Genomic DNA, 27785 nt, shown 5'->3' with positions numbered 1-27785 from the left:
AGAATACATATTAGGATGGAAAGTCCATTGAAATGGTTTAGTTTACTAGTGCTACCATAACACAGTACAAAACTAGATAGCTGGGAACAACAGCATTTTATTATTCTCTTAGAGTTCTGGTGGCCTGAAGTGCAAAGTGTCTACAGACTGTTTCCTTCTGGAACTCTGGTTCACAAGCTTTCCCAACACTGCGACCCTTTAATAGTATTCCTCGTGTTGTGGTGACCCCAACCATTACATTATTTTTGTTGTTATTTATAATTGTAATTTTGCTACTGTTATGAATTATAATGTAAAAATCGGACAAGAGAGAAATATCCCATAGGGTGGCTAAAGCACCAATATTATATGTTTATTGAGTATTGTTTTAATAAGATTTTAATTAACTTGAGAAGAAAAAGAAACTATGCCACTTTATAGTGCTAGGCCTATAAAAAAGATCAAAATTCCAATTACCATTTCTGCTGAATGTATATTGCTCTTACAATATAATGAAGTTTAAAAAAAAATGTGAGTCAAACCACCCTAGGTTGGAAATTATCTGTTTACTATGGAATATCAAACTTTAGCTTTACGGCTGGCAAGATGGCTGCAGATAAAAGCACCTGCTAAACAAACCTGCCAACCTGAGTTTGGCCCCAGAGCCCATTGTAGAAGGAGAGAACCAACTCCTGAGGTTGTGCTCCGTCCTCTACAGAAGTGCCTTGGCACACACATGTGCACACACAAATAAATAATGAAACAAAAATGGAAAGAAAAACTTGGTCTAAAGGAGGATTCTTTTGGCAAACAGAAATTTGAAAACTGCTTTAAAAATAAAAACACTTCTGGGGTTATTGAGAATCTCTTTTTGTGAACTTCGCTTAAAAAACCACCATCAGGTTTAACCAAAAACACTTGAAGTAATTTCTAGGCACCATTTTCTGAACTTAATGATTTGCACTTCTATGGCTCGGCACTAAGATTTCCAATTAATCAGATTGAGTTGTAGCTGTGTGGGCCCTTTGACCAGCCTGGATACAACGCTGGAAGGTCCTGTTCAAATCAGACCCCTTTGCAGTAAAAATATGCTGACTTTAGCAGCTGTGTTTTAGGAGTTAAGGTAAAGAAAGCCGAAAGTCTCTAGGAGAAATACCTGAAATAGATCAAAGTCTCTGTTAAGTTTTTTTTGTGTGTGTGTTTTCCTTCACTTTTGTTTTAAAGATTTATTTGTTTGTTTTACTTGTTTGATTGCTCTTTGAGACAGGGTTTTTCTGTTTAGTCCTGGCTGTCCTAGAACTCACTCTGTAGACCAGGCTGACCTTGAACTCACAGAGATCTGCCTGCCTCTGTCCTCAGTGCTGGGATTAAAGGCCTGAGCCACCCTACCCAGCTTATTTTTAATATTTTTAAATTATGTGTGTCTACACATGAATGTGCATGTCTGACTGTAGGTACCTACAGTGGTCAGAGGCAGTGAATCCCCTGGAGATGGAATTAATAAGCAGTTGTGAGCTTTGTGGTGCAGTGCTGGGAATGGAGTTTAGGTCCTCTGCAAGAACAGTACCTGTGTCGGGCTGGGCAGTGGTAGTTCATACTTTTTTTTAAATTTACTTATTTATTTATTTATAAAAATTTCCACTTCCTCCCCTCCTCCCAATACCCTCCCACTCCCTCTCCTCCTCCCTCTCCCAGCACTCAATCCCAGCACTCGGGAGACAGAGGCAGGTGGAGCTCTGTGAGCTCGAGGCCAGCCTGGTCTACAAGAGCTAGTTCCAGGACAGGCTTCAAAACTACAGAAAAACCCTGTCTCATAAAACAAACAAACAAAAGACATATTGGACATGTTCTTACCTGCTGAACCATTTCTCCGCCCCTTCTCTACTTCTTGAAGTAATGCACGCTGTCTCAGTTTCCCCCTGTCCTCTGTCCACTGACCACAGTAGCCAGCTTAGGAATGAAACTCACAAGTTCAGTGGGTGCTAACAACTCAGTTCTCTAGACTTTGTAAAAGTTTTCTTTTACAAGCCCAACTTGTATTCAGTAATGTGCCTTGTAAGATTTATTCCTTCTGATTGTACAGAGCTGGAATTTTTGTCAGTATACTTATAGTACCAGAGTTTGGGAGATGGAGACAGGAGAATTGAAAGTTCATCCCCCCCCCAAAAAAAAGCAAATCATCACAAAAAAAAACAACCAAAAAAATTTTTAACTTAAGAAATAGATGTGAGCTAGGTGGTGGTGGGGATAGTGGCGCTCACCTTTAATCCCGGCACTTGGGAGCAGGGCACAGAGGCAGGTGGATCTCTGTGAGTTTGAGATCAGCCTGATATACAGAGCTAGTTCTAGAGCTACATAGAGAAACTCTGTCTCAAAAAACCAAGAAAAAGAAAGAAATATGTAAAATGAGAGTTTGGGGAAGCTTTGTCTATCACTGTATTTTTAATATTAATTAAAAAATTATCTTAGCCATTCTGACAGGTGTAAGATGGTATCTCAGAGCTGTTTTGCATTTTCCTGATAACCAAAGATGTTGAACAGTTCTTTAAGTGTATCTTGGCCTTTCGAAATTCTTCTGTTAAGAATTCTCAATCGAAATCTATACCTCACTTTTTAATGGGATTATTTGGTATTTTGGTATCTGATTTCTTGAGTTCTGTATATATTTTGGATATCAGTCCTCTGTCAAATGTGGGCTTGGTAAAGTTCTTTTCCCATTCTGTAGCCTACCGTTTTGTTTTATTGACCACTGTGGACCAACAACTAGGGAGTCAACATGGGACTGACTTAGACCCTCTGCATATGGGTGACAGTTGTGTAGCTTGGTCTTTTGTGGGGACCCTAGCAGTCAGACCAGGACCTGTCCCTGCCTCCTGAGCTGACTCCTTGGAACCTATTTCCTATGGTGGGATACTTTGTTTAACCTTGATGCAAGGGGGAGAAGCTTGGTCCTGCCTCAACTTGATATGCCCTGCTTTATTGAATCCCATGCAAGGCCTTACGCCTTCTGAATGGAGATGGACGAGGAATAGATGGGGGGGAGTTGTAGAAAGGAGGTAGAGGGAGGGAACAGGAGAAGAAGGGAGAAGAGAAACTGGTTGATATGTAAAATAAGTAAATAAAAAATTGTTACCAACATCTGTGATTAAAGATGATGGAAGTTTTACTGGAAAAATTTTGTACTGAGTATGGTGGGTATTGCAGTAATACTTACTGCAGTGGTACTTAAGAGTGAGTTTTATACTGAGCATGGGCACTGCAGTAATAATGCAGTGATACTTAAGAGTGCATTTGACTTCACACATAACTGAAGAAAAAATGTCAAAAGCAAGGAGTTTTGATTTTTGAAACTTAATCCTGCACAAATAATTAAGTAGATGTAAGTCCATGAAGTATGTGGGAGTTGATTCTTAGTACCTGGGGTAGTGAGCCAAAGATCTGAGGTATTGCTAGAAATTGAGTGGTAAATCTTTTCTAAACCCTGAATCTCCAGTGATTTCTTTCCTTATAAACCCCTCATTTATCATGAGCTGCCAACATTCTGGATGGTTTCCTGGATCTCACTTTTTAAAATTTCTCTGATACTAGGGAATTCAGTAACAGAAACTAAATGCATGAGAGGCCACTCAAGTTACCAATCTGTTGGTCTCTGTCATCATGCTCACGGAAGGAAAAGCCTTTTCCCCGTCAACCATCTCTACTCCATGTTGAGAGCAAGTGATGACTAGAGAAACATGTATATATAAAATGTTCATCAGAATAAATGAGATTATTTATGTAGAGTACAATATCTGAAAGTGTATGGTTACAAAAAATGAACAACTGATTAGAGTTTCGGCATGTATGTGTATACATAAGTTTATATTTTATGCCCATCTTTAATTTTGTGGTTATAAATTTTTTATTGTTTATATATATGCAGAGTGTGTGTGTATGCCTGCATGTGTGCTTGTGTAGGTCAGAGGACAACTCTAGAGAGTTGGTTTTCTCCTAGCATCTTGTAGGATTCCAGGATAGGATCAGGGTGTTAGGCCCGTGGGAAAGCACCTCTGCCACGTGAGCCATGTTATCTCTCCTCCACTTTACTTATCTGACACAGTCACACACCATAAATCAGGCTTGTATGGAACTTACTGTGTGACCTAAACCGGCCTTGAACTCCAGTGCTGGGATTACAGTCGTGAGCCACCACACCAGACTCCATACTTTACCCATTATAAGCCAATTTTTCCTTCATTTTGTTGTTCTTGAGTCAGTGTTAACCCAGCTGGCCTTAAACTCCCCATCTCCCCTCCTTTACCTTCTGAACACTAGGAATCTATCACGTACCTGGCTTTTTTAATGTCCGTCACCCCCTCATTTGCTGTATTATACTCATTAGATCTCAAGATAATCTTTCACCAGCTCCTGTCATGATAAAGCCCTCAAGCTTTCCAACTGATGCTTGCTTAGTTTGAGAGATAAAGTGGAAATTTGCACATTTGGCTAATAGCCCATAAGTGATACGTAGCAGTTATCTGTAAGATTAACAGCTACAACTTCCAAAATACTGAGCAGGCTTGTGTGGTCGTCTGTACCTTTCAACTGAAGGCCCTTACCCTGCATGCTTTTTTGTTGTTGTTGTTTAAAATTCAGAATTGTGTGGAATACACTGCACTGTTTTATGATGCCATTTACCGTCACCTATGTTACACTTTCTAGTCTGCCCATCTCCTAATACTGTCTGTCCTCAGGAAGCTTATTCGCTTGTTTGTTTTTGGCATTAATGGGGGAAAATAGCAAGTATATACGGTGAAAGGCCATGAGGAATTGATACAGGGTGACGGGAGAGGCCTGTTCAGGAGGATGGAATATGCTCATGCTGAATGTGTGTATGTAAGCACATTTCTTTATTAATACATTTCATGTTATATAATCTGGAGAAAAACAAATTTGGGCTAATTCTCTAGTTGATTTTGCTTCCAAGTTTTTAAACACTAAGTGAAGGGTATAATATTAATAAAATGTTAGTAGACATTTCTTTTTCTTTAATAACTTGCACTTAAGGAAAAACATACTTAGATCAAACCATTATATAATTCTCTCACTCCTACATCTATTTGCACATGCTAAATTGATAGACCAATAAGGTCATTCGTGAATCATTGGACTTGAACTCTTTAGTGAATTATTTGTGTGCCAGTGGCATTTATTATGTATAAACAAGCATGGTGTGATGGGCCTGTTCACTTAAATTTCATTGAAGAAGTAAATTTAGACCAAGGAATAATCTGAAAGTGACATGTAACACTAATAAATGCCATTGCTATGATTTTGTACCAGTATATAATACCTTGAGCATCATACTTTAAAAAGAAAAAATCACCACCTTGAAATATAGTTTGGTCTCATCTGCAAAATGTGATCTTTAAATTCAACATAGTCCAAGAAAACTGGCATAGTATCAATAGCCATTGTCACAATAATATGTGGTGTGTTGTGGTGTGATTAAATCCTCCTCTTTGGGGAACATAGAAAGTGCCATCTGCATTGTCTGGTGCCAGGTTTGCTTGTTTCATTTTCTCAGTTACATGTCTTGATCATTTTTGTGTCAGTTGTATATAACACTCTGACTAGCAGATAAAAGCAACTCACGTCTTAAAACTTAAGTGGTTAAGACTATGATGTGTCACAGTTTGTACAGGGTTTAAGTTGTTTTCTAGAACTTTAAATGTCTTCACCATTCCATAGTAACGGTCAAAAGAACCAACACAATAAACAGTGCTTGTTTCTTAACCAGGTGCTGCTTTGAAGGCTTGAAATGCTTGATTCTGATTCCCAGTGTGGGACAGTAGGCTGAGGCTTGAAAGCACAGCATCTCTCCTTATAGGAAAACAGTTAAAACTACCAAGAATTTGAAGTTTGGAAGACTTTTTATGAGTAGTTCTTTGAATTGTTTATAATAGAGGTGTACTGTGACCAGGTTAGTTAGAAGGAGTTACAGATGCATGCAGCTCATATCCTGCTGTGTGGGGACTCCACATACAGGCCTTGCTCTAAATTTGCAAGATGTCAGAAGCTTCTCTAGTGAGATTTTTAAGGTAATAATCTTGTCGATATATAAATCACACAGCATATGCTTTTCCTATTTAAAGTATATTGTTGGAGTACAGAGGAGTTTCACAATAGCCCGGAATGTAGTATAACAAAGGTTTGTTTATCTGGAGATAAACTCACACAGAAAGGGTAGTGATCTGCAGTCCTCTGCGTGTGCTGGGAACTGGAACCGAATCCAGCAGCCAAGAGACCCGCACATGATTTTCATCCGCATTTGTAGTACAAAGACCACACCCAAGTGGGCTGGCGTCTTAAAGACTATTGGCTGAAGGAGTTCCCACAGCAGTATATGATTTTGTTCTTTGTTGTTGTTTTCAAGCAGGGTCTTAAGTAGCCCAGCCTAACCTGGAACTTGCTAGGTAGTCAAGCATGATCTTAAGCTTTTGATCCTCCTGCCTCCACCTCCCAAGTCCTAGGATTACAGGCTTTGCCACCACACTTAGTTTATATAATGCTGGAGATCAAACTCAGGGCTTCATGTAGTCTAGGCAAACACTGCCAGCTGAGTTACACCCCAGCCTAACTAGTCACAGAATTGTACACTTATAGTCAGAATTTTAAGATATTTTCATCATTCTTTAGAGGCAGTCTCACTAGAAGCTACCCCTTATTTTCTCCCAGCCTGTAACAACCAATAATCCAGATTCTGCCTCTACAGGCATGCCTGTTTGAACATTTCATGTAAATGTGTGGTTTGTGGTAGCTGGCTTCTTTCACTTTTCATGGTGTCTTGTGATTCAACCTGTTACAGAATATCAGTACTTTTTTTAGTGTTTGTTTTGTGAGCTGGGAATTGTACATTGACATCTGTGGATGTATGTGTGTGAATATGTGTGTGCATGCAGGAAACGGAGGACATTGAGTGACCTGTTCTTTTACTGTCTGCCTTATTCTTTTGAAGCAGGATTGCCTTCACCCTCTTTTCTAAGACAGGTTTTACTATGAAGCTCTGGCTGTCCTGGAACTCGCTGTGTAAACCAGGTTGGCCTAGAACTCAGAGATCTGCCTGCCTTTGTCTATGCTAGGATTAAAGATGTGTTGTACCACTGCTCAGTAGAGGCAGGGTCTATTACTGAACCTAGAGCTAGACTGGCAGCCAGCAAGCCCCAGTGATCAGCACAGAATGCATCTGATGTCACCTCTGACCTCCCCTTGCACACATGAATATGCAATAGCACACACTCACACTCACATGGACCTACCCATCCACACATCTACATAAAAAAAAAATCAAGGCATCACATCTTTCTCGTCTGTCTCATACACACTCATTCTTATACTCTGTGTGCCATACCGCACACTCTTTCCTTTTGGTTTTGGTATTTATGCTTCCAGTGATTAGTTTGGAACTGAGCGGAGACTCCACCACTACAGTATCCCGTTCTTGAGAGGCATGAGAACCAGAGGTGACTGATGCACAAGTTCCTTTCAAGAGAGGACAGTGTTTGTCTGTTTGTCTGTCTGTCTATCTGTTTGTTTTTGGATGGGGATCAAAGCTTTCCAACCCTGATAATGAACTGACATTGAAAAAGAAAAGAACCCACCTGCCAAGCTTGTTAATTAGGGTCATGGACTGCAGGCTTCAACAGACCTTGTCCCAAATTCCCATCAATCACTTGGTAGCTTTTCTACTTCATTTCCTCATCAGTACTGTGAAGGTGATGTAGTCACATAAACTTAGGAGTAGTGAGTACCCCATGTGCATTCCTTGGCCCAGTGGCTGATGTAAGAAAGTCTCTTTATCCGTAGTTCAGTTCTCTGTACTAGACTACTTTTTGGTTAGAACGAGCATATAAATGGAAACTTTCAGAACTTATTTTAATTTTGTTTTGTTTTTTGAGACAGGGTTTCTCTGTGTAATAGTCTTGACTGTCCTGAAACTCGCCTTGTAGGCCAAGGTGGCCTCGAACTCACAGAGACCCGCCTGCCTCTGCCTCCCAAATGTTGGGATGAAAGGTGTATACCACCACTGCCCAACAGAATTTATTTTAAACTTTTTGAGGCTAGTGATCAGCTGAAATTCCTAGACCATTTCATCAGCATTCAGCTGTGTGCGAGATCTCCTGGAGAGCGGTCGTATGTAAGCTGCTCTGACCGCAGGTTTCTGTCAAGAGCACGCTTGAGTTAGTATTTCCCCTGCTGTAGTTTTTGGTGTGTCTCCTGACTGGTGCTAAGATCTGAACACTAGCTACTAAATGCCTGTTCCTTCCAATGCTGCATTTCATTTAATGTTCCAGGGGCTTCATATTTTAACTGTGTGTGGCTTAGGGAAACTGTTATGTAACCACATTTGACGTCCCACGGCTCCTGGAGGCACCATGAGAAGTGTTTTCGGCAATGTATATACCCCAGCTACTGTTAACAGGATCCATGTGCTTTTATTCTGATTCAGTTTAGTTGTAATGGTTAAACTGGATCAAAATGCTTTCTGAAGATAGGTAGAGAATAGGCTTTACCGTACTGCAGAATTGATTGTACACTTACATCAATTGAAATGGCAACTCTTAATTTTGATTTTAACATTCTTATTGAATATTAATTTTATAAAAATTAAACTTTAATTTTAAAAAAGTCAGATAATTGTCGCTGCACACACAGTTGTAAGAATCAGCAGAGATCCTATGGACCCTTCATGTAGTTTCTGCCATTAGTGACATCTTATAAAATTGGTACACTTAAGTGGGATGGCGGACAGGAAGACAGGGTAGAGGAGGAAGTCTGGAAAGAGATTGCACTAAAGACCTTTGACAAAGGCACATGGGAAAGGCATATATCTACTATCTGCATACATAAAAAGTTTAAATGAGTCACCCTGTAATAGGGGTGGAAGGAAGTGCTTCATGCTAGGAATGGGTTCTGTCTCTGAGTTGTTGGTCCCATGGACTACCAAACTTTAGAGGCTGGTGTCATTTGCTTTGGTCCCTCCACAGCTTGATGTTGAGACCCTATTGCTGAAGACACAACTTTTTGAGTCATAGAACTTGGAGAAATCAGGCTGGTGCCAACTTGGAAGTGTCACACCTACTAGCTAGTTTTCTTTTTTTTAATTTTTATTTTTTATTTTTTTAAAATTTCCACCTCCTCCCATTTCCCTCCCCCTCCCCCTCCCCTCCTCCCACTCCCTTACTCCCTCTCTCTCTAGTCCAAAGAGCAGTCAGGGTTCCCTACCCTGTAGGAAGTCCAAGGTCCTCCCCACCTCCATCCAGGTCTAGGAAAATGAACTTCCAAACAGACTAGGCTCCCACAAAGGCAGTACATGCAGTAGAATCAAAACCCAGTGCCATTGTCCTTGGTTTCTCAGTCAGCCCTCATTGTCAGTCATGTTCAGAGAGTCCGGTTTGATCACATGCTCCATCAGTCCCAGTCCAGCTAGCCTTGGTGAGCTAGATCAGTCCCATTAGATCAGCCCTGCTATCTCAGTGGGTGGGCACACCCCTCACGTCCTGACTTCCTTGCTCATGTTCTCCCTCCATCTGCTCCTAATTTGAACCTTGGGAGCTCAGTCCAGTGCTCCAGTGTGGGTCTCTGTCTCTATCTCCATCCATTGCCAGATGAAGGTTCTATGGTGATGTGCAAGATATTCATCAGTGTGGCTATAGGATAGGGCCAGTTCAGACGCCCTCTCCTCAGCTGCCCAAGGAATAAGCTGGGGACATCGCCTTAGACACCTGGGAACTCCTCTAGAGGCAAGTCTCTTGCCAACCCTAAAATAGCTCCCTTAATTAAGATATATATTTCCCTGCTCCCATATCCACCCATCCTTCATCCCAACCATCCCATTCCCCCAAGCTCTTCCCATCCTCCCCTTCTCACTTCTCTCTCCCCCTCTCCCCTTCCCCCCATCCCACCCCCAATCTCCCAATTTTTGCCTGGCAATCTTGTCTACTTCCAATATCCAGGAGGATAACTATGTTTTTCTTTGAGTTCACCTTCTTATTTAGCTTCTCTAGGATCATGAAAGAAGTTCAAATGGCCAAAAGACACTAAAGGTCATGCTCAACCTCCTTAGCGATCAGGGAAATACAAATCAAAATAACTCTGAGATACCATCTAACACCTGTCAGAATAGCTAAAATCAAAAACACCAATGATAGCCTTTGCTGGAGAGGATGTGGAGTGAGGGGAACACGCATTCATTGTTGGTGGGAATGCAAACTTGTGCAACCACTTTGGAAATCAGTGTGGCGGTTTCTCAGGAAATTCGGATCAACCCACTCCAGGATCCAGCAATACCACTCTTGGGAATATACCCAAGAGATGCCCTATCATACTACAAAAGCATTTGTTCAACTATGTTCATAGCAGCTTTATTTGTAATAGCCAGAACCTGGAAACAACCTAGATGCCCCTCAATGGAAGAATGGATAAAAAAAGTATGACATATATGTGCATTAGAGTACTACTCAGCGGTAAAAATCAATGACATCTTGAATTTTGCATACAAATGATGGAAATAGAAAACACTATCCTGAGTGAGGTAACCCAGACCCAAAAAGAGGAATATGGTATGTACTCACTCATAAGTGGATTCTAGCCATAATTAAAGGACTTTGAGCCTATAATTCGTGATCCTGGCTAGTTTTCTTAGTGCTGGAAGATGCTGTGCATGCTAACAGAAGAGAAAAGCAATGATCGTATCCAGGTGTGAACCCTGAGAGCCGTGTGCCATGGGTGCAGTACTGACAAGTATGTTATGGATTGGATTTAAAGCCTCTTCTCATGCCTGGCAACATTGACAGGACCAAGAACTCAGACTGGGTAGGAATTGGCCCAAAGTGAGAGCCTACTACTATTTTTCTGGCAAATGGATATAGAAGTAAACTTTTTTCTATGTTGTTATCTTTATACCCATAGATTAACACATCTCTCAGCCCTCAGCAGAGAAGCTTGTTTTTGTAGATGATGGCAGTGAACACCAAGCCCACAACTGGTCAGTGTGCAAGGAATAAGAGCCTGTAGAGCAGTCAGCCCTCGATGGGACATTTATACCACATCTCCCTCCCAGGACTCAGGATCATTGCAGAAGAGGGATCAGAAAGATTCCAAGAGCCAGAAACAGTGGACGAGTACAGTGAAGCAGTGTTTTCTGGGCATAACAGAAAAGTTACACATAGGAGCTCACAGTGGCTATGACAGCATGCACAAGACGTGTGTAAGATCAGTGGATCGGGGAGGTAGTCACTAAGTCCTAGGTCTAGTCACTGAGAGAAAAAGAGTCAGTTTTCTACATAGTTGTGACCCCTTAAGAGGGTTCCCTTGCTCTAATAAATGACCCTAACACTCGCAAATACTGGTGTCATAAAAGTTGATTCAGTGGACTTTTAAACAAAAAGCATGAAATTTCAGGGAAATGGTGGAGGGGGAAGTGATAGGGAAGATTATTGGATTGGAGGGGACTTCATCAAAAACATATACATATATGAAATTCTTAATTAAAAATTTATTAAAAACTGTGCTTCAGTAGCCACTTAGGAGCATCTTTGACACTGACCCTCTTGGAGTTTCTCGTTGGCTCATGTTTACTGAATGCCTATATTGGGTCCTTCCTCCATCCTGAGCATCCCATCCTCTCCCACACACAGCAGCCTCTGGTCTGCTCTCCACTGGAACAGTGTTGTCATTTGAGGAATTTGATGTGAACACGCCATGCACCATGTAACCATTGGGATTAGTTTTTTTCACTCACTGAAAATTTACTCTATAACATATATAACTATATATATAACATATATAAGCAGTTCATTCCTATTTGCTAAGTAATCCATATTTTATATATCTTATCTTAGCTGTTGATATATTGAAGGACATGAGGCTTATTTCCTGTTCTGAACTGCTCCAAATAAAACTGCTCTCAAGATTTGTTTATAGATTTGTGTGACCTGTTCTTTCTCTGGGAATTTATCTCCCAGAATATAACTGTCGAGTTGTATGGTAGTTATTTTGTTTTTCAATAAAATATCACTTTTTCCCACAGTAACTACCATTTTCATCCTGACAGTGTATGAGGATCTGATTTCTCTACATCTTTCTAGCATTTAGAGTTGTCCATTTTTATTTTAATCATTCTGATAGTCTGTGTGGTGCTATATTATTACAACCTTATGTTTCTCCAGTGACCAGTGAGTGATGCTGAATGGTTCTGTGTGCATATTTGTTGTGTGTGTCTTCTTTGGTGAAGAATATTTGATTACTGTTAGCCTTTGAGTGTTCATATATATTCTTTTCATAGTCCTTTATTATTACATATGTAGTTTCCCTATGGGTTATATGTTGCCTTTTCATTCTCTTTCTTTTTTAACTTTTATTTAAATTGTGTGTGTGTGTGTGTGTGTGTGTGTGTGTGTGTAAGTCTATCTGTGTAGTGCTATAGGAGGATGAAGGACAGAGGCCTGGGATCTCCTAGAACTGAAGTTATAGACAGTTGTAAGCCACCATGTGGGATGTTGGAATTCAAACTGAGGTCCTGTGGAAGAGCAGCCAGAGCTCTTAACCCCTGAGCCAACTCACCAGCCCCGGTTTGTTTTCTTAACAGTATCTTTTGCAAACAAACTTTTTTTTCTCTTTCTGGAGCTGTTTAAAATTATGATAAATTTACTACTTTAGCTGATAGTGTTCAGTCCCAGCAGCATGAAGTGCATTTGTGGTTTGTGCAGCTGTCACACTGTCTCACCTGGACAACCCTGACCAATAACTCTATCCAGTTCAGGGCTGCCCTGAGTGTTTCCATTGTCCAGATCCTTTACCATTCAGTCTCTACTCCAGTCAGTGCGTCTCCAACCATCCCAGGAACTTTCAGACTCTCTGCAGTGACATTTTAGTAAAATCCAAAATAATGTACTTATGTATAAAATTTCAAGAAAAGCTTATAGATGTTTTTTGTTACATTGTGTACTTGCCACAGACTAGAGGAAGAAAGAAATGGAGTAAAACTCAAATACATTAGTGTTGGGGGAGACTGCTAGTTTGTTTCCTGACCACCCTGACTCTAAGTAATCACACAGAAACCATGTCATTTAAATCACTGCCTGGCCAATCACTTAAGCATATTGCTAGCTAGCTCTTATATCTTAAATTAACCCATTTCTATTATTTTATATTTTACCACGAGACTTGTGGGCTACCAGCAAGGTTCCAGCTGGCGGCTCCATGGCTTCTCACTGACTCCTCCTTCTTTCTCCCAGCATTCAGTTTAACTTTCCCACCCAGCTTTACCCTGCCAAAGAAGGGCCAAAGAAGCTCCTTTATCCATTAACCAGCTAAAGCAATACATATACAGAAGGACTACCCACATCACATTAGTCTTGATGGTGTAAAGTTATCCTCAGTATCAGAAACAATCATGATAACTGAGTCAATTGTTCATTTGACTTCTGAAGAGTTTTTGTTGTGTCTTCCTTGGAATATAAAGTGTCATCAGCTTAAGTGGGATTATGTGGCAACCTTCGAAAGTTATTGAATCATTTTTAAAAACTTAATCATTTATCTTTCCTACATCCGGAAACTATATACACACTAAGGAATGTAAGGATCCATTAATGGGGTAAAAGTTTGGTCTGACTAGACCGTGTGTTGGGCAGACCCACTAATGCCACCGTCAGTAAGCACGTTTACTTTGATGAATGCTTCCTTTAAAAACTCAGTTTGACAGTGCTTAGACTGTAAGCTTCCATTACTCTGAAAATAGTCATTTTCAGCTTAGCATTATAATCTGAGATAGCTTTTATTTTCTTTTGTTGTTGTTAAGAAATGTTTGTGGAGGGGGCTGGGGAGATGACTCAGAGGTTAAGAGCACTGGCTGCTCTTCCAAAGGTCCTGAGTTCAATTCCTAGCAACCACATGGTGGCTCACAACCATCTGTAATGAGATCTGGTGCCCTCTTCTGACCTGCAGACATCTATGTAGACAGAATGCTGTATACATAATAAATAAATAAATCTTTTTTAAAAAAAGAACTCTTAAAAAGAAATGTTTGTGGAGAAGTTGCCTTCTTAATTTTTTTAAGTGCTGGGAATCGGACCCAGGGCCATGACTGTACAAGGATTGTTCTCTCCTGCTGGTCTCCATCAAGCAACCTTTCTCCATGAAGGGCTTTTATTTATTTGTTTGTTATGTGTATGGGTGTTTTGCCTGCATGTATGCACCATGTATGTGCCTGATACAGAAACCAGAAGAGAGCATTGGGTCCTCTACGACTGAAGCCACCATGTGGGTGTGGGAATCGAGCCCGGTTCATTGTAAGATCAGCCAGTGCTCTTCACCACTGAAGCCACTTGAAGCGTTTAAGTGTTCCAAACGTTTTAAAGTTCTCCCTGGCTCCTCTAAAGTGTTAATAATGTGTCGTAATAAATGCCCTCCTGTCTTTGTGTTTATTACATAGAGAACAAGACTGGAAACATGAGTTCAGACTCCAGCCAAGCTGTAATCACTACTCCTCCCCTTCCCAGCATGCCTCACAAAGAGAGGTATTTTGACCGAATCAATGAAAGTGATCCAGAATACCTTCGAGAGAGGAACATGTCTCCTGATCTACGACAAGATTTCAATATGATGGAGCAGAGGAAGCGAGTTACTCAGATCCTGCAGAGTCCTGTGAGTTGAAATAATCATAAGGCTTTCTTCCTCTTGAGCCCATGTGTAATGTGATGAGATAGCTTAGACTCCCTTAGATGAAAGAAGGGGTGGAGAAAGAGTGAGCTTCCGCTTGAAGAAAGAATGGACTCATTTATAAACGTGTGCAAAGCAGTAATTTTAGTAGTGTGCACTGTGTGTTTCTGAGTGTAATCACTTCTAAAGGACAGGTGGCTCTACTGAATACTCGCGTATCCCCAACTAAGACCTTATCTGAGCAGAGAGACGAGTACACTCAAGTCACGGGAACAAGCCAGGTATTTTATGTGCGTGATTTTGTGTTCCTTTGGACACCTTACCTTCACACTCGTAGCAGAATGGAAAGACTTGAGGATTTTGAGAAGTTCTTCGCTTTGGGAGCCTACTGTTAATATGTGGACACACTCCACATTAACTAGGATAAAAGTGGATTATCACTGTAGCTTAAGCAGAAAATTTTGTCAACATAGCAGTTGACTTACATCATCTTGAAGCGATTCGTTCAATTTCTTCCATTGCTTTAGCGGAATTGCACAGATCACATAAAATGAAGGAAAATGGTAGAATTGCTTGATTTAAGAAACAAAATGGATTTATAACTTTATTCATAATGAAGGTCGTAGGACTCTTCAGGCAGTTAACACACATAGGCACAAGGTGTCTAGGTTAGGATTATATTAGGTTCCAGCTGCTAAAATAAGCACAGGCCGTCCAGCTGCCTGGTGTGGCCGGGTAAGCCATTTTGTTATGTGCCCTTGTGAATTTAATCACAGGAGCAGAGTCCAAAGCCAAAGCGGAATTTCGTTCTGAGTAATTTTCCCATACCAGTGGCCTTGATGGAAGCGCCGAGACATCACAGAGCAGTGCAAGCTTTGACAGATTTTCTAACTGTTGTGCTTCTTTACAAGAACCCTTTCATACGGGGAAGAGAGTAGCCGAGAGATGAAGATGATGGAGTGCTTGTTCAGTGCCTTACTGTACTTAAGCCTAAAGAACCCACTAACTATCCAAGTGATTAGTGCAACTTATACTGTGAAATCAAGATCAAATTTTGTTCAGGACTGTAAAATACTGACTTTTATTTTTTTAGTGTCAGTGTCCCAGAGAACAAACCAGTCAATGAAAATTTAAGCAGAAAAAGAACTTACTTCTATGCCAGATTTTTTGTTTTCTGGTATTCCTTCATTAAAGACAGCATAACTTTTAGAATATTTCACTTTTATACTTGTATTTCCACTTTTAACTGAAGTTAAAAACATTCATTTTATTTATACCTGGAGAGCTTAAATAACGGGAAAGAACAGGTATAGCGTGTCCTTTATCTCCTCAATTAAAGTGATTTCACACGAACCCACAACATTTTTATCATAATTATCCTGCACACCTCACTCTAACTCTTTCTGTTCTCTACTCCTTTCCAATTTCTTGCTGTGTGTGTGTGTGTGTGTGTGTGTGTGTGTGTGTGTGTGTGTGTGTGTGAGAGAGAGAGAGAGAGAGAGAGAGAGAGAGAGAGAGAGAGAGAGAGACAGTTTTGCTGCCTGTATACACACCAGTCAGTATGGGCCCATCCACTGGAGCAGTCTCTTCCCTCCTGGAGTAGCCCTGAATTGTCAGTTTCTTCTCGGCCTATGATGAGAGCTTGTCAGGCCCTTTCCCTCCACGCTGGAGCACTCATGCAGGCACCCATAGCTACTGTGAGTCCAGAAGACACTGTTTCCCTCAATCCTCTCCAGCCTCTGGCTCCTAACGGTCTTCCTCCTTCCTCCTCCTGGTGTTCTCTGTGCCTTAGGGCAGGAGGTGTGATAAATATGTCCTGCTATGACTGAGTACTCTACAGACATTTATTCTCTGTACTTCAACTGCTGTGAGTTTCTGCATTAACAGCCATCTATCGCACAAAGAAATGTCTCCGATGAGGACTGAGAGCTGTATTAATCTGTAGGTAGAGAGAAACACATTTATAGCATAGTTTGATATCATGTTCATTTAGCAAATCGTTAGGTTCATCCTTGGGACTATGAGTTTCATGGATGCTTAGTCAGGTTTACAGTACCAGACATGCATTTCCTTCGCAGCGCAGGCCTTACATACAAATGGAAAGAGCTTAGTTACTCACCTAACCAGTCTTGCCACTGTTGCACCCATGGCATGCCCTGATTTTTTATATAAGTGTTGGGGATTAAACTCAGGTCTTCATATTGGCATGACAGGCACTCTACCAACTGAGTTTTCTTTCTAGCCACTTTAGCTTTTGTTCCTAGCCTTTTTTTTTTGTCTATATTTTATGAAATTTAATTTTATGGTCTTTCTCAACAATGAAAGAAAATAAAAAGGATTCAAGATTCAGATAAGCTTAACTTCCTAACTTTAGCATTTTAATCCAAGCATTATATAGTATATTATTTTAGACTTGTATTTGATGAGAGTGCTGTTCAAAGTGTCATACTTTAGAGGCACACTAAGTTTTCAAGTAGGATTTTAAGTTGCAACATTAAATGACTTCTTGAAAATGTTAAACATCTAATGAAGTTGAAACTTGTTCTTAAAAAAATCATTTAGGGCTGGAGAGATGGCTCAGAGGTTAAGAGTACCGACTGCTCTTCCAGAGGTCTTGAGTTCAATTCCCAGCAACCACATGGTGACTCACAGCCATCTGTAATGAAATCTGGTGCCCTCTTCTGGCCTGCAAGCATACAGTCAGACAGAACACTGTATATATAATAATAAATCTTAAAAAACAATTTAAAAAAAATTATTTATCCTAGTAGATGATGGACAGTTGTATGCAGCTATTACACAGGAATCATTCCTCCATTCAAGGGACAGACTGACAAGACTGTTTTCTAAGTAATAACCCATGGGATAGGGGCTGGAGAGATGGCCCAGTGGTTAAGAGCATTGCCTACTCTTCCAAAGGTCCTGAGTTCAATTCCCGACAACCATATGGTGGCTCACAACCATCTGTAATGAGGTCTGGTGCCCTCTTCTGGCCTGCAGACATACACACAGACAGAATATAGTATACATAATAAATAGATAAATATTTTTTAAAAAATAACCCATGGGATAAATCTCTGCCTTCCTCTACTCATGTCAAGGTTCTTCACTTTTACCTAGGAAAATAGAAAAAAAAAACTGGTAACTGAGATAAACTAGACGCAGTGCATCTAGAAAAATGCAAGGCCCAGTGTCGTACCATGTGCCCTCATGTGTGGTAGCATAGGAGGTGTAAGACAGGCTGTGGACATGGTGGAAGGAACGGTAGAGAGTTCAGAATGCGCCATAAAGAGATGAAATCCTGAGAGTCCTCCTAGCTAGGAGGTTTAGAAGGGACTCCAAGAAGAAGGCTGCATTTAAGACAAGTGTTAGATCAAGGGCAAGAATTCCTTAGGAAGAGGAGCAGTGGATGCCAGCCCTTGCATCTGACACAGTAGAATGAGTAAGCACACGGAAATGCACAGTGTGAAGAGACCAGGGCTGGGGTTATAAGGGCAGGCAGATAAAACCAGGAAAGTTATAAAGCACTTGATTGTGCAACTCCTGAAGTCCCAAAGAGCCAACATATTTTCTCATTACTTCCAGTTTAAACCTTTTTTTAATGTAATACATAATGCATTTGTGTACAGTGTTGTTTAGAATTGGTGTTCAAATCTTATCTCATCCATTATTTATTAGGAAACTCACTTAGCTTGCACTTCAGTTTCCTCACTGGTAAATAAGGAAACTACGCATTTGCTGTGAAAACAAAATGAAGCAGCTATGATATGTAATAGGGTGCCTAGTACACTGTAGCCACATGTTTTGTGAGGCGTTTATCTAATTATTCTCTCAGTCTAAAATCGGGAGTCAGATATTGGGGTAAGACCATGATGATCAGAGAAGCTGAGAAGCCACCAACAACTTCCTATTTTTTCGTTCCTCCATCCTAAAGGACTGAGATCCTCTCTCAGCCCTCCCTTACCCCTCTAACTCAAAGCAAGCTTCATTGTCAAAATAAAATCAAAATGTCACACGACAGTTTTATAGAAATTGTATACATAAATTGCTAAGTTAAAGCACATGGCACTCTTGTGGCAATCCTTTGACGATTATAGGCATGGTGTCTTGCTGATAATCTGGTCTTTGAAGTTCTTAAACGATTCTGTCACTCTGATAGCATTCTGACTTAATTGTAGTGTTTATAGAATATCACAATCTCCAGTTCCTCCTTTGTTAATGCTCTTCTGAGGAAGAGGATACCATTTATACTGTGGGTTTGTGTGTAAATTTACATAACTGTTTGTATATATGTTGCTGTAGACTCAATAGTTGGCTGTCCCCTTTAGAAGCCTGCTTATAACCTAGTGTCTCACTGCTCTGATGAGTTCTTACTACACCAGGGCAGACATTTAGCTCAGTACTCCAGGATTGCTATAGTCCACTAAATAACTTCATTTGCTTTATCCACATCCAACCAAATGCTCCATGCAGCGGCTCACTCGGCATTTCTGCTCACAGCACGCTTGCTGCCTTATATTTGGTTTCGGCAGTGCTCCCCAGGCCAGCTATGGTAAGGTGGGGAAGAGCCTCTGCCCAAGTGAAAACTTGAGCTTCCGATTTTTATTGCCTTCACTTATTAGCTATGCAGCCTAGGGCAAGTCATTGCATTCTTGAAGAGTTTTTCATGTGTTCATGTCAACCAACTACAAATAATTACTTTATTGTCATTTGATTGTTGTAAGAATGTGGTTAATGATTCATCTTAAAGGCACAGTACTTTTATTGGTCTCTTTATTGTAATATTGGACCTTATTATGTTGCTCACACTGACTGGCCTGGAATTCAGTATGTACCCCAGGTTGTTCTCAAACTCAGCATCCTCCTGCCTCAGCCTTTTAAGTGCTTTTTTTAAGTGTATATCACCATGCCTGGCTCTTTGAATATTTGAAAGTTGAGTAAATCTAGTGAGTTTTCTAAAATGAACTGAAACCGTTTTTATCAGTAGTAATTGTCATAGTTACTGCTGTTTTATGATCTAAGTGGTTATCTGAGTAACCTTCCAAAAACACAGGAAACAGAAACTGAGTTGTGAATGTATGTGACCAAAACTTAAATCTTTAGCTGTAAAAAAATTATATTGATATACTGTCAACTATATGAAAAGGTTAGACTATGTTTATTTACATTAAAAATAGCTTTCTTTACAATACAGAGAAGCCATTTGGTCTTAAAGGGAACGCTCATCCTTAACTTCAGAAGGGCTTTTACCTCTCCCATGGCACCACAAATAATTCAGAACTTTAGGGTGGTGCTTACTACGTTATAGGTTCTACGGAAGTGAGAACCTTTTTATTTTATTTTTTATTATTTTATTATTATTGTTATTGTTATTTTGTTTTGTTTTGTTTTTCAAAGCTGGGTTTCTCTGTGTAGCCCTGGCTGTCCTGAAACTTGCTTTGTAAGACCAGGCTGGCCTTAAACTCAGAAATCTGCCTGCCTCTGCCTCCCAAGTACTGGAATTAAAGTTTTACACCACTACCAAAATGAGAACATTTTTACCAACAAAAGCCTTTGTCTATGTCCTTACCCTGCCATTTAATACCTGTGTGACTTTGGAAAACCTTGTGAAGCTGTACTGTCTCCACAGAAATTTTTATCAGTTTAACAGAAGTTAACTTGTAACTTCTTGAGCAGCAAGTTGCTCTTTAATCTTGAAGCTAATATATATATATATATATATATATATATATATATGTATGTATGTGTGTGTGTATACTGATATATACTGATTGTATATGTGTATATAATATATATGTGTGTGTATACTGATATATACTGGTTATATATATGTATATATTATATATATATTATGTGTGTGTGTGTGTGTGTGTGTGTGTGTGTATGTATCAGTACACTGAGCAGGTTTTCCTGACTCGTGTTTGTTCCTTGGAGGATTAGATAAATTTTAATCCAGTTTAGCAAATGTATGCAACTTTACCTTGTGCACGTAGTACCATAACCTCATTCCTGGTTCTTACCGTCCTCCCTGGGCTTATGTTTCTCATTAGGTTGACTTTCCTTGCCTATGTTTACACTATTTTATTTTTGTTCATTTTAATCTATTGGAAGCTACCTTAAAAGCTTCCCGGGAGAATATAAGACCAAGGACACTAAATAAAATTGGCTGTGTCCCTTCTCACATCTGATGTATAGAATGAGTGATATATATCGTAGGAGCTATTTTTTTTTAACTGAATTGAAGAATATTAATTATAGCTGCTTTAAGCTGAGGAATGTTTAAATGGTTTTATTTTAAAGGGAAGATACAATTTTACAAGAGCAGATTGGCCATGTGTTCAGGTTTGTTCTATAGTCTATAAAGATGAATGAGGCTGTCAGGAGCTGCTTTTCCTTGCAGCCGTCAGCATGGTAAAATACTTACTTTACTCATTTTTATAAGGGTATCAATTCGTCTTACATACAGCTCACATATATTTTATCAACAGGGTCATGGATGGAGTTTTCTAACAAATGTAGTATGTCTTAGAGGATTTTTATGGGATAATTGGTCTGGTTTCAGTCATATATTTAAATACAATTATGTGTTTTTACTTTTTAGTTTTTTTCGAGACAGGGTTTCTCTGTAGCTTTGGAGCCTGTATTGGAGTTCACTCTGTAGACCAGGTTGGCCTCGAACTCCCAGAGACCTGCCTGCTTCTGCCTCCTGAATGCTGTGATTAAAGGCGTGCACTACCACTACCTGACTGTGTTTTTACAATTTTTATAATTGTAAAATTATATTTAACAATTATAATTTATGATTTATATTTAACAAGCCTTAAATCTATAATGGAAAAAAACCTTTTCATGGATTTAGGATTATAATATAAACATAAACTGTTTCATGGCCTCAGGATTCTAATATGATCATTTTTAGCAGTTTTTTAATTAATAATGCAAATATCCACTTGCCTTTTTATCAGAAAGCATAGCTTCTTCCTTTTGGCTTTTGTATTTTCCCTAAATCATCCCAAGAACTTCAAACCGTCTACCATCCAGACGGTATCCATTAAGTGAGTGTGCCTGTGTGGGTGAGAAGCAGGGCTTCCTCACCACATCTCCTCTGCACACTCTGCCTGCCACTGCTGAGAGAGCGGGAAAATCGTTTCCCCTGAAAAGTGGGAGCTGCTGCAGGGTTGCCTCTAACTCAGATCCTGGTGTGTCCCCTGTGATACAGCAGGAAGGACTACCCTCTTCCTGGTGTGGCCCCGATGGTGCAGCAGGAAGAACAACCCTCCTCCTGGGCTGAGTTGTAGCTCAAGGTGACTCAACTTGTTCAGGCATGACTGAGATTAAGAATGTCCAATATTTTTCTTCCTTAAGAACTTCTTGATTTTTCTAGTGTCTTATTATTTTTTGTTTCATATTTGATTGTACATTGTATAGGAGAAAACCCTCAGAAGAGGTTTCGGAGAAAGTGTTTATACATATAAACAACAAGTTCCATGTGAGATGTCTGTGCTCAGGCGGTTGTTTTGTGTATTACAGGCCTTTCGGGAAGACCTGGAATGCCTCATCCAAGAACAAATGAAGAAAGGCCACAACCCAACTGGTTTACTAGCCTTACAGCAGATTGCCGATTACATCATGACCAACTCTTTCTCGGGCTTTTCTTCTCCTCCCCTGAGTATGTCAACTGTGATTTTGTTTTCTCTGCTGTGGAACACTACTGCTCTAGCTACTTATTCTGGTCAGATTCAGCCCTTAAGTGTATAGCATAGAGCTAGGTCTGGTGGTACAAGCCTACAGTGCCTTCTCTGGAGGGGAAGCAACGAGTCATAATATCAAGGCCAGCCTGGGTAAATTAATGAGGACCCTCAAAAGTAGGGGGGAAGGTCTGAGGATGTGGTTCAGTGGTCGTTGCACAGACACAAGGCCATAGGTTCAAGCCCCAATACTTCTAAACGTTAATAACATCTGACACTTAGAGCAGCAGCATATCATAGGACATGCCCTACCCCAGATGGATGTGTTGGGATAGCCCTGGAGACCACTGGAGTGGTTATATCGCTTTATTTGGTTCACAGTGTCAGAGCAGTTTCGGTCCATCATGGCAGGAAAAGAGAAACAGCTCTGATGGGGGCCTGAGTCAGAGCAGCTGCTCACAGCACAGGGATCAGAGAGAGCAGCGTGGGCCTGTCCGTGGTGGTCTGCTTCTCACCAGCCAGCCCCCTGCCAAAGGCTGGACAGTGTCCACAACAGGACACAAACTGGGGACCAGCCGTTCAACACATAATTCTGTAGTGGACATTTCAGATTCAAACCATAACAGTAACTGTTAAAAAGCCATTCACAAGAAATCATGTGTTACTCTTCCCTGTGTCCTCATGCTATGAGCTGAGAGTTGGAGTTGATTATTGCCTAAAGGAGAATGAAGGAAACCTTGACAAAAAGAAGATCAGTTAGCCAGGACTTGAAGGGTGTCTAGTGATCTAGAGAGAGCTTTGTGTAAAGCAGTGGGTGTTTCTTCATTGCGTAGCTCATCAGTAAGAGCGGCAGTTTGTGACCCTGAACTCCCTCGAGTACTATGACCCATCGGCCAAATACTCTGTCTCTATTGTGTTCAGAATTGCCGCAGTGCAGACCACAGAGAGCTAGCGGGCATTGCTTCATGGAAGACTGGAGATAGGGGCCTTCGTTTGCTCTTTCTTTTATTTGTCCCTTTTTTTCTCTTTCTTTTGTCAATAGAAGGCTCTAAGGATTTTTTGAATTCAGGTATTTTTCAAACACTTGAGACATTATAGCAGGAGAGTACCAGGCAGGGGTGTTTGCTGAACCAGATGCACCACTGCCTGGGGCCTGGGGGTTCTGGGATCGCAGTCTGGGGAAAGGAAGTGAGTCAGACTGAAAAGACCCTTCACTGTCAGACCCAAGACAGCTGCCAGCGCAGAAAGTGCAAACCCGTGTGAAGAAAGAATTCTGACTGATGGTCTGAGTGAGTGCCAGGGAAGGAAAAGAAACTGAAGTCAGATCATGTAAAGACCGTGAAGGAATCTCAATGAGAGATGTAAGTACCTGGATTAGATGTGTGGTTGCGGATATATAAGGGAGGAAAATGAGGAGAACAGAGCTGAGAACCAAAGGGAGTTTAGTGGCAGACCTGACATGCTGGGGAGGAACATGTGAGTCACCTAGTGGCTTCTGAGAAGCAGTCTCCCTGCAGAAACAGAAATGCACAGCTCGTGCTATTTTTAAGCACTCTGTAACAGTGGGCATTTGTACCAAGCCCTGTTTTAGGGACAAGGACTATACTAGCGAGATTTTTCTCTCTTGGACTGTGAAAATACAGTAAACAAAGATGATAAGACTGTAGGGAGTGCCATGCAGAGAGTTACAGTGTGATTACATGCTGGCGGTGTCTGCTCATACGAAGACAAGGTCATCAGAGACGACCTCTTAGAGGAAGTCACATTTAAACTGATGCTTGAAGAGTAAGGTGGATGGTATGTCTTAAGACGGAAAGAAAATATCCAAGCCTTGGAACCTGTTAAATGTGCCGAGTGGGAGAAAAAGAAAGGGAAAAAAAAAAACGGATAAGTTTGGGCTCTTCAATGAGTAGTAAAAAAATAGTAGCCTGCTTGTTCTCTTAGGAGACAAAGAGAACAAAATTAGATGATAGCACAGTCGGGGCAGTGTTACTTAAATGTGATGGTAAGATGGCTGGGCCTCAGTTATCATCGCCAGGTTTGAACATTCGAATCTTGTTCCCACTTGTGGGAAGACATTTTTAAACTGGAGAGTAATTTTCAAAGCCCCACTAGATTCTCTGAGCAAAAATGGACCTGAAGATTTCATAGGATTAGTAAGAAAAGTAGGAAGGGCCAAAATTTAGGATCCAGTTTGGCTTGAAAAGTGAAAGAAGTTCAACTTTGGCATGTTTGTTTTAAGTTGTTGAGTTGTGGCAGGTGAGAGCTCAGCAGAAAGTCTTGGCAGGTGGATCCAGAGAGCTGCCCAAGGAGCCTCTGCACATGGCTTCTCAGAAGACGGCAGAGGTGGAGTGGGAGTCCAAAGGGGAAATTTAGAAGTTCTAAAGAAGGCCAGCAGGAGACTCTCCGCTCTGAGCATCCTAGAGTCCACATCAGGAACACACATTTGGGGTTGTAGATGCCAAGCAGGGCAGCAGGGAGGCCATATGTAACCTGGTAGTGTCCAGAAGTTAGGAAGTGAAAATGATCAGTTTGGAAAATTTTTTTGTAATTGTGTGAAAACAAGTGAAGTTACTTTGGGAGTAGAAAAAGAGTAAAGAATAAAATAATGAGGACTATAAAATTTTATTAAAAATTAAAGTATTTTAGCTGGCTGTGGTGGAGCATCATTTATTCCCTGCACTTGGGACGCAGAAGCAGGCAATTCTCTTGAGTTCTAGGCTAGCCTGGTCTACATAGCAAGTTCCAGGCCATAGTAAGACCCTGTCGTCTAAGAAAAATAAAATAACTGGGTGGTGGTGACACATACCTTTAATCCAAGCACTTGGGAGGCAGAGGCAAGCGGATCTCTGTGAGTTCGAGGCCAGCCTGGTCTACAGAGCGAGTTCCAGGACAGGATCCAAAGCTACACAGAGACACCCTGTCTCAAAATCAAAGAAGGGAGGAGGAAGGAAGGGAGGGGGAGGGAAGGAGGAAGGGAGGGAGGGAGGGAGGGAGGGAGAAAATAACAAAAAGGAGTAAAGATTGCTAATAATTGAGCTTGTCCAAATTGTAATGTTGTCAACACTAGAGAAATAAAGAGAAGACAGGAAGAAAAGTGAGAGAAAGTAAAATCACTTTTGGACTTTAGAGTTTGTGTTCTGAGACTGAGTTACAAGTGACATGAGAGTAGAGAAGAGACTTCTGAAGGTGGGGGGATGGGGGAGAGGCTGGGCAGGAAGAAGGGGTAAAAAGAGAGCAAAAACCAATTCTGTTTGTATGTTACTCTGCCACGGGCCATTAGTAATAGCAGAATGGAGAAGGAGGGAGGTACCTGGTCAGAGATGAAGATGACCTTACAAAATAACACCAGAGAGGGTATAAAATGTTTTCACAGGGAGACATAAAGTAAGGCAGGAGCGTAACAGACACCTGAGCTCAGGGCACAATCACGCTGGAGGAAGGTGGGAGAAGAGAACTTAGACTAGGAGGAAAGGGAGCCAGGAGTCAGCACAGCATCCTGAGCCTGGGGACAGACTCTAGGGAGGAGGAGGGAGCCCTGAAAGGTTTCATTATAAGGTAAGAAATAGCTGTGTTTCTTAGTAGCATTTTTACCTTTGGGGTCATCTGCCCGCATCTTCTCCCAGCGATACAACTGGCAGGAACTAGGCGAAGTACCCTCACCACATCATCAGCGAAGATGACAGCCCTTGTTTTTGCTCTCAGTACCCTGCTCTGGAAGGAGGTTGAACTAATAAACTGTTGTGTGCGCTGATAAATTTCAGGCTGTTTGCAAAGCTGGAATCCCCAACATATGGGCTGCTTGCTGGGACCTAATTGCTAGGTTAAAGAATTTTTTGACTCAGATCTCTTGCACTGTTTCCACTTAGGTCTTGGCATGGTCACACCTATTAATGACCTTCCCGGTGCAGATACATCCTCATATGTGAAGGGAGAGAAACTTACTCGTTGCAAACTGGCCAGCCTGTACAGACTCACAGATTTGTTCGGATGGGCACACCTGGCAAATACATACATCTCAGTGAGTACTTTTGATTCCTTTTTCTGAAATGCAGCTAGATGCTCTGTGCTCTCATCTTTGCTGGGAAATCCACTCTTCAGACTTAATGATCCGGTAACCCTTAACTCCAAGGAAGAGACTAACCCCCAGCTTTCTCTTCCCCTCTCCCCTGTGAAGTTCCTTCATGGCCCAGCTGTAGAGCCTGCCCCAGAAGTGCAGGTCATCCCTTTCCAGGGTCTGCAGCTGAGCCTCGGTGGCACTAAGAAGCCCTTAGGGCAGGGAAAGCGGAGGACAGGAAGGGTTCCTCCCTGATGTTTGTAATCTTTAAGTACACTTTTCCTTATTTGCATAGAGACAAGCACTGGCGGTCAGGATGTGAGAGAGCATTAGATCCTTGTTTCCTAAGCTTGAGCTGGAAGTGAAGCGGAGTAGAAGAGGCTTCCGAAGGGGGTGGGGGCACAACGACAGCGACAACTGGGCAGGAAGAAGGGGAGAAGGGGAGCAATGGAATCTGATGTCCTGGAAGCTAATAAGCCCATGGATGAATAAATGAATCAAGGCAATTTTCCTGCTCACTGTCATCTGTTTTCACTTTGCCACACTGGGATGGATGGCACCATTGCAATAGAAACCACTGACCTACCGTGATGGAAACAGTAGATGGCCACTCCACAGGCCACCCCAGGCTTGTCTCTTGGCTTCCCCACGTCAGCTCTTACCTTGACTCCTTCACAGGAGGAGCTCTCCTTCCAGACCCCCGTGCGCTGGAAACCTAACCATAGCCATGCTCATGCTATGGTGCAGGTGCCTCAGAGTAAGTCCTCTGTTTTCTTTATTCCAGGTACGAATCAGTAAGGAGCAAGACCACATTATCATCATTCCCAGAGGCCTCTCTTTTTCTGAAGCTACAGCCTCCACTCTGGTATTGTTCTCATTCCTCTGTTACTTTTTCTGGGTACCCTTGTTTTTAAGAAAAATTTTAGAATTGAAGAAAAATTGGGTGGTTGAGAACATTAGTAGATTGAGTTCAAATTACCTTACCTGATTTTTCTTCCTTTTCTGAGACAGCAGTTTCACTAGGTAGTCCTGGTTGGCCTCAAATTCACAGAACCCTGCCTGCCTCTGCCTGCCAGGTGTGGGATTAAAGGTATGTACCACCACACCTGGCCCTGATTATATTTTAAATACTGTCTGACTTGTATACATAGAAAAAATTTTCCAAACAAAGTCAAAATATAGTCCACAGGTCAATTTAAACAGTTTAGTTGGTGTGAGGTTGGCCTCTACCCTGCATTCCCTTTTCTCTGTGATTGCATGCCCAGCTGCTGCCGTGGGCCTGGAGAACAACTGGAATCACGCTAGTTCCGGTGCTGCAGTGTAAACAAATGGCCGTTTCCAGCCAGTTACAGAAAATGCTA

General features: G+C 41.2%; 1 protein-coding gene across 5 annotated transcripts in view; it reads left to right on the top strand.

The window, feature by feature from the left end:
* Add3 (adducin 3) overlaps nt 1-27785 on the top strand; it is a 112429-nt gene that overhangs the window by 68035 nt on the left and 16609 nt on the right. For all 5 annotated transcript variants that reach the window (XM_048423205.3, XM_048423204.3, XM_048423206.3 and 2 more), the window contains 4 exons: nt 14453-14664; nt 22210-22348; nt 26237-26388; nt 27209-27289. In XM_048423205.3, coding sequence (XP_048279162.3) covers nt 14470-14664; nt 22210-22348; nt 26237-26388; nt 27209-27289 — 567 coding nt within the window. In that variant the 5' untranslated portion in view covers nt 14453-14469. Of the gene's footprint in view, nt 1-14452; nt 14665-22209; nt 22349-26236; nt 26389-27208; nt 27290-27785 lie in introns of those variants that run through there.

This window comes from Myodes glareolus, chromosome 7, assembly GCF_982192425.1.
Source record: "Myodes glareolus chromosome 7, mMyoGla1.1, whole genome shotgun sequence".
Classification (NCBI taxonomy): domain Eukaryota; kingdom Metazoa; phylum Chordata; class Mammalia; order Rodentia; family Cricetidae; genus Myodes; species Myodes glareolus.
The sequence above is the reverse complement of the archived record's forward strand: the minus strand, read 5'-3'. Positions and strand labels throughout refer to the sequence as shown.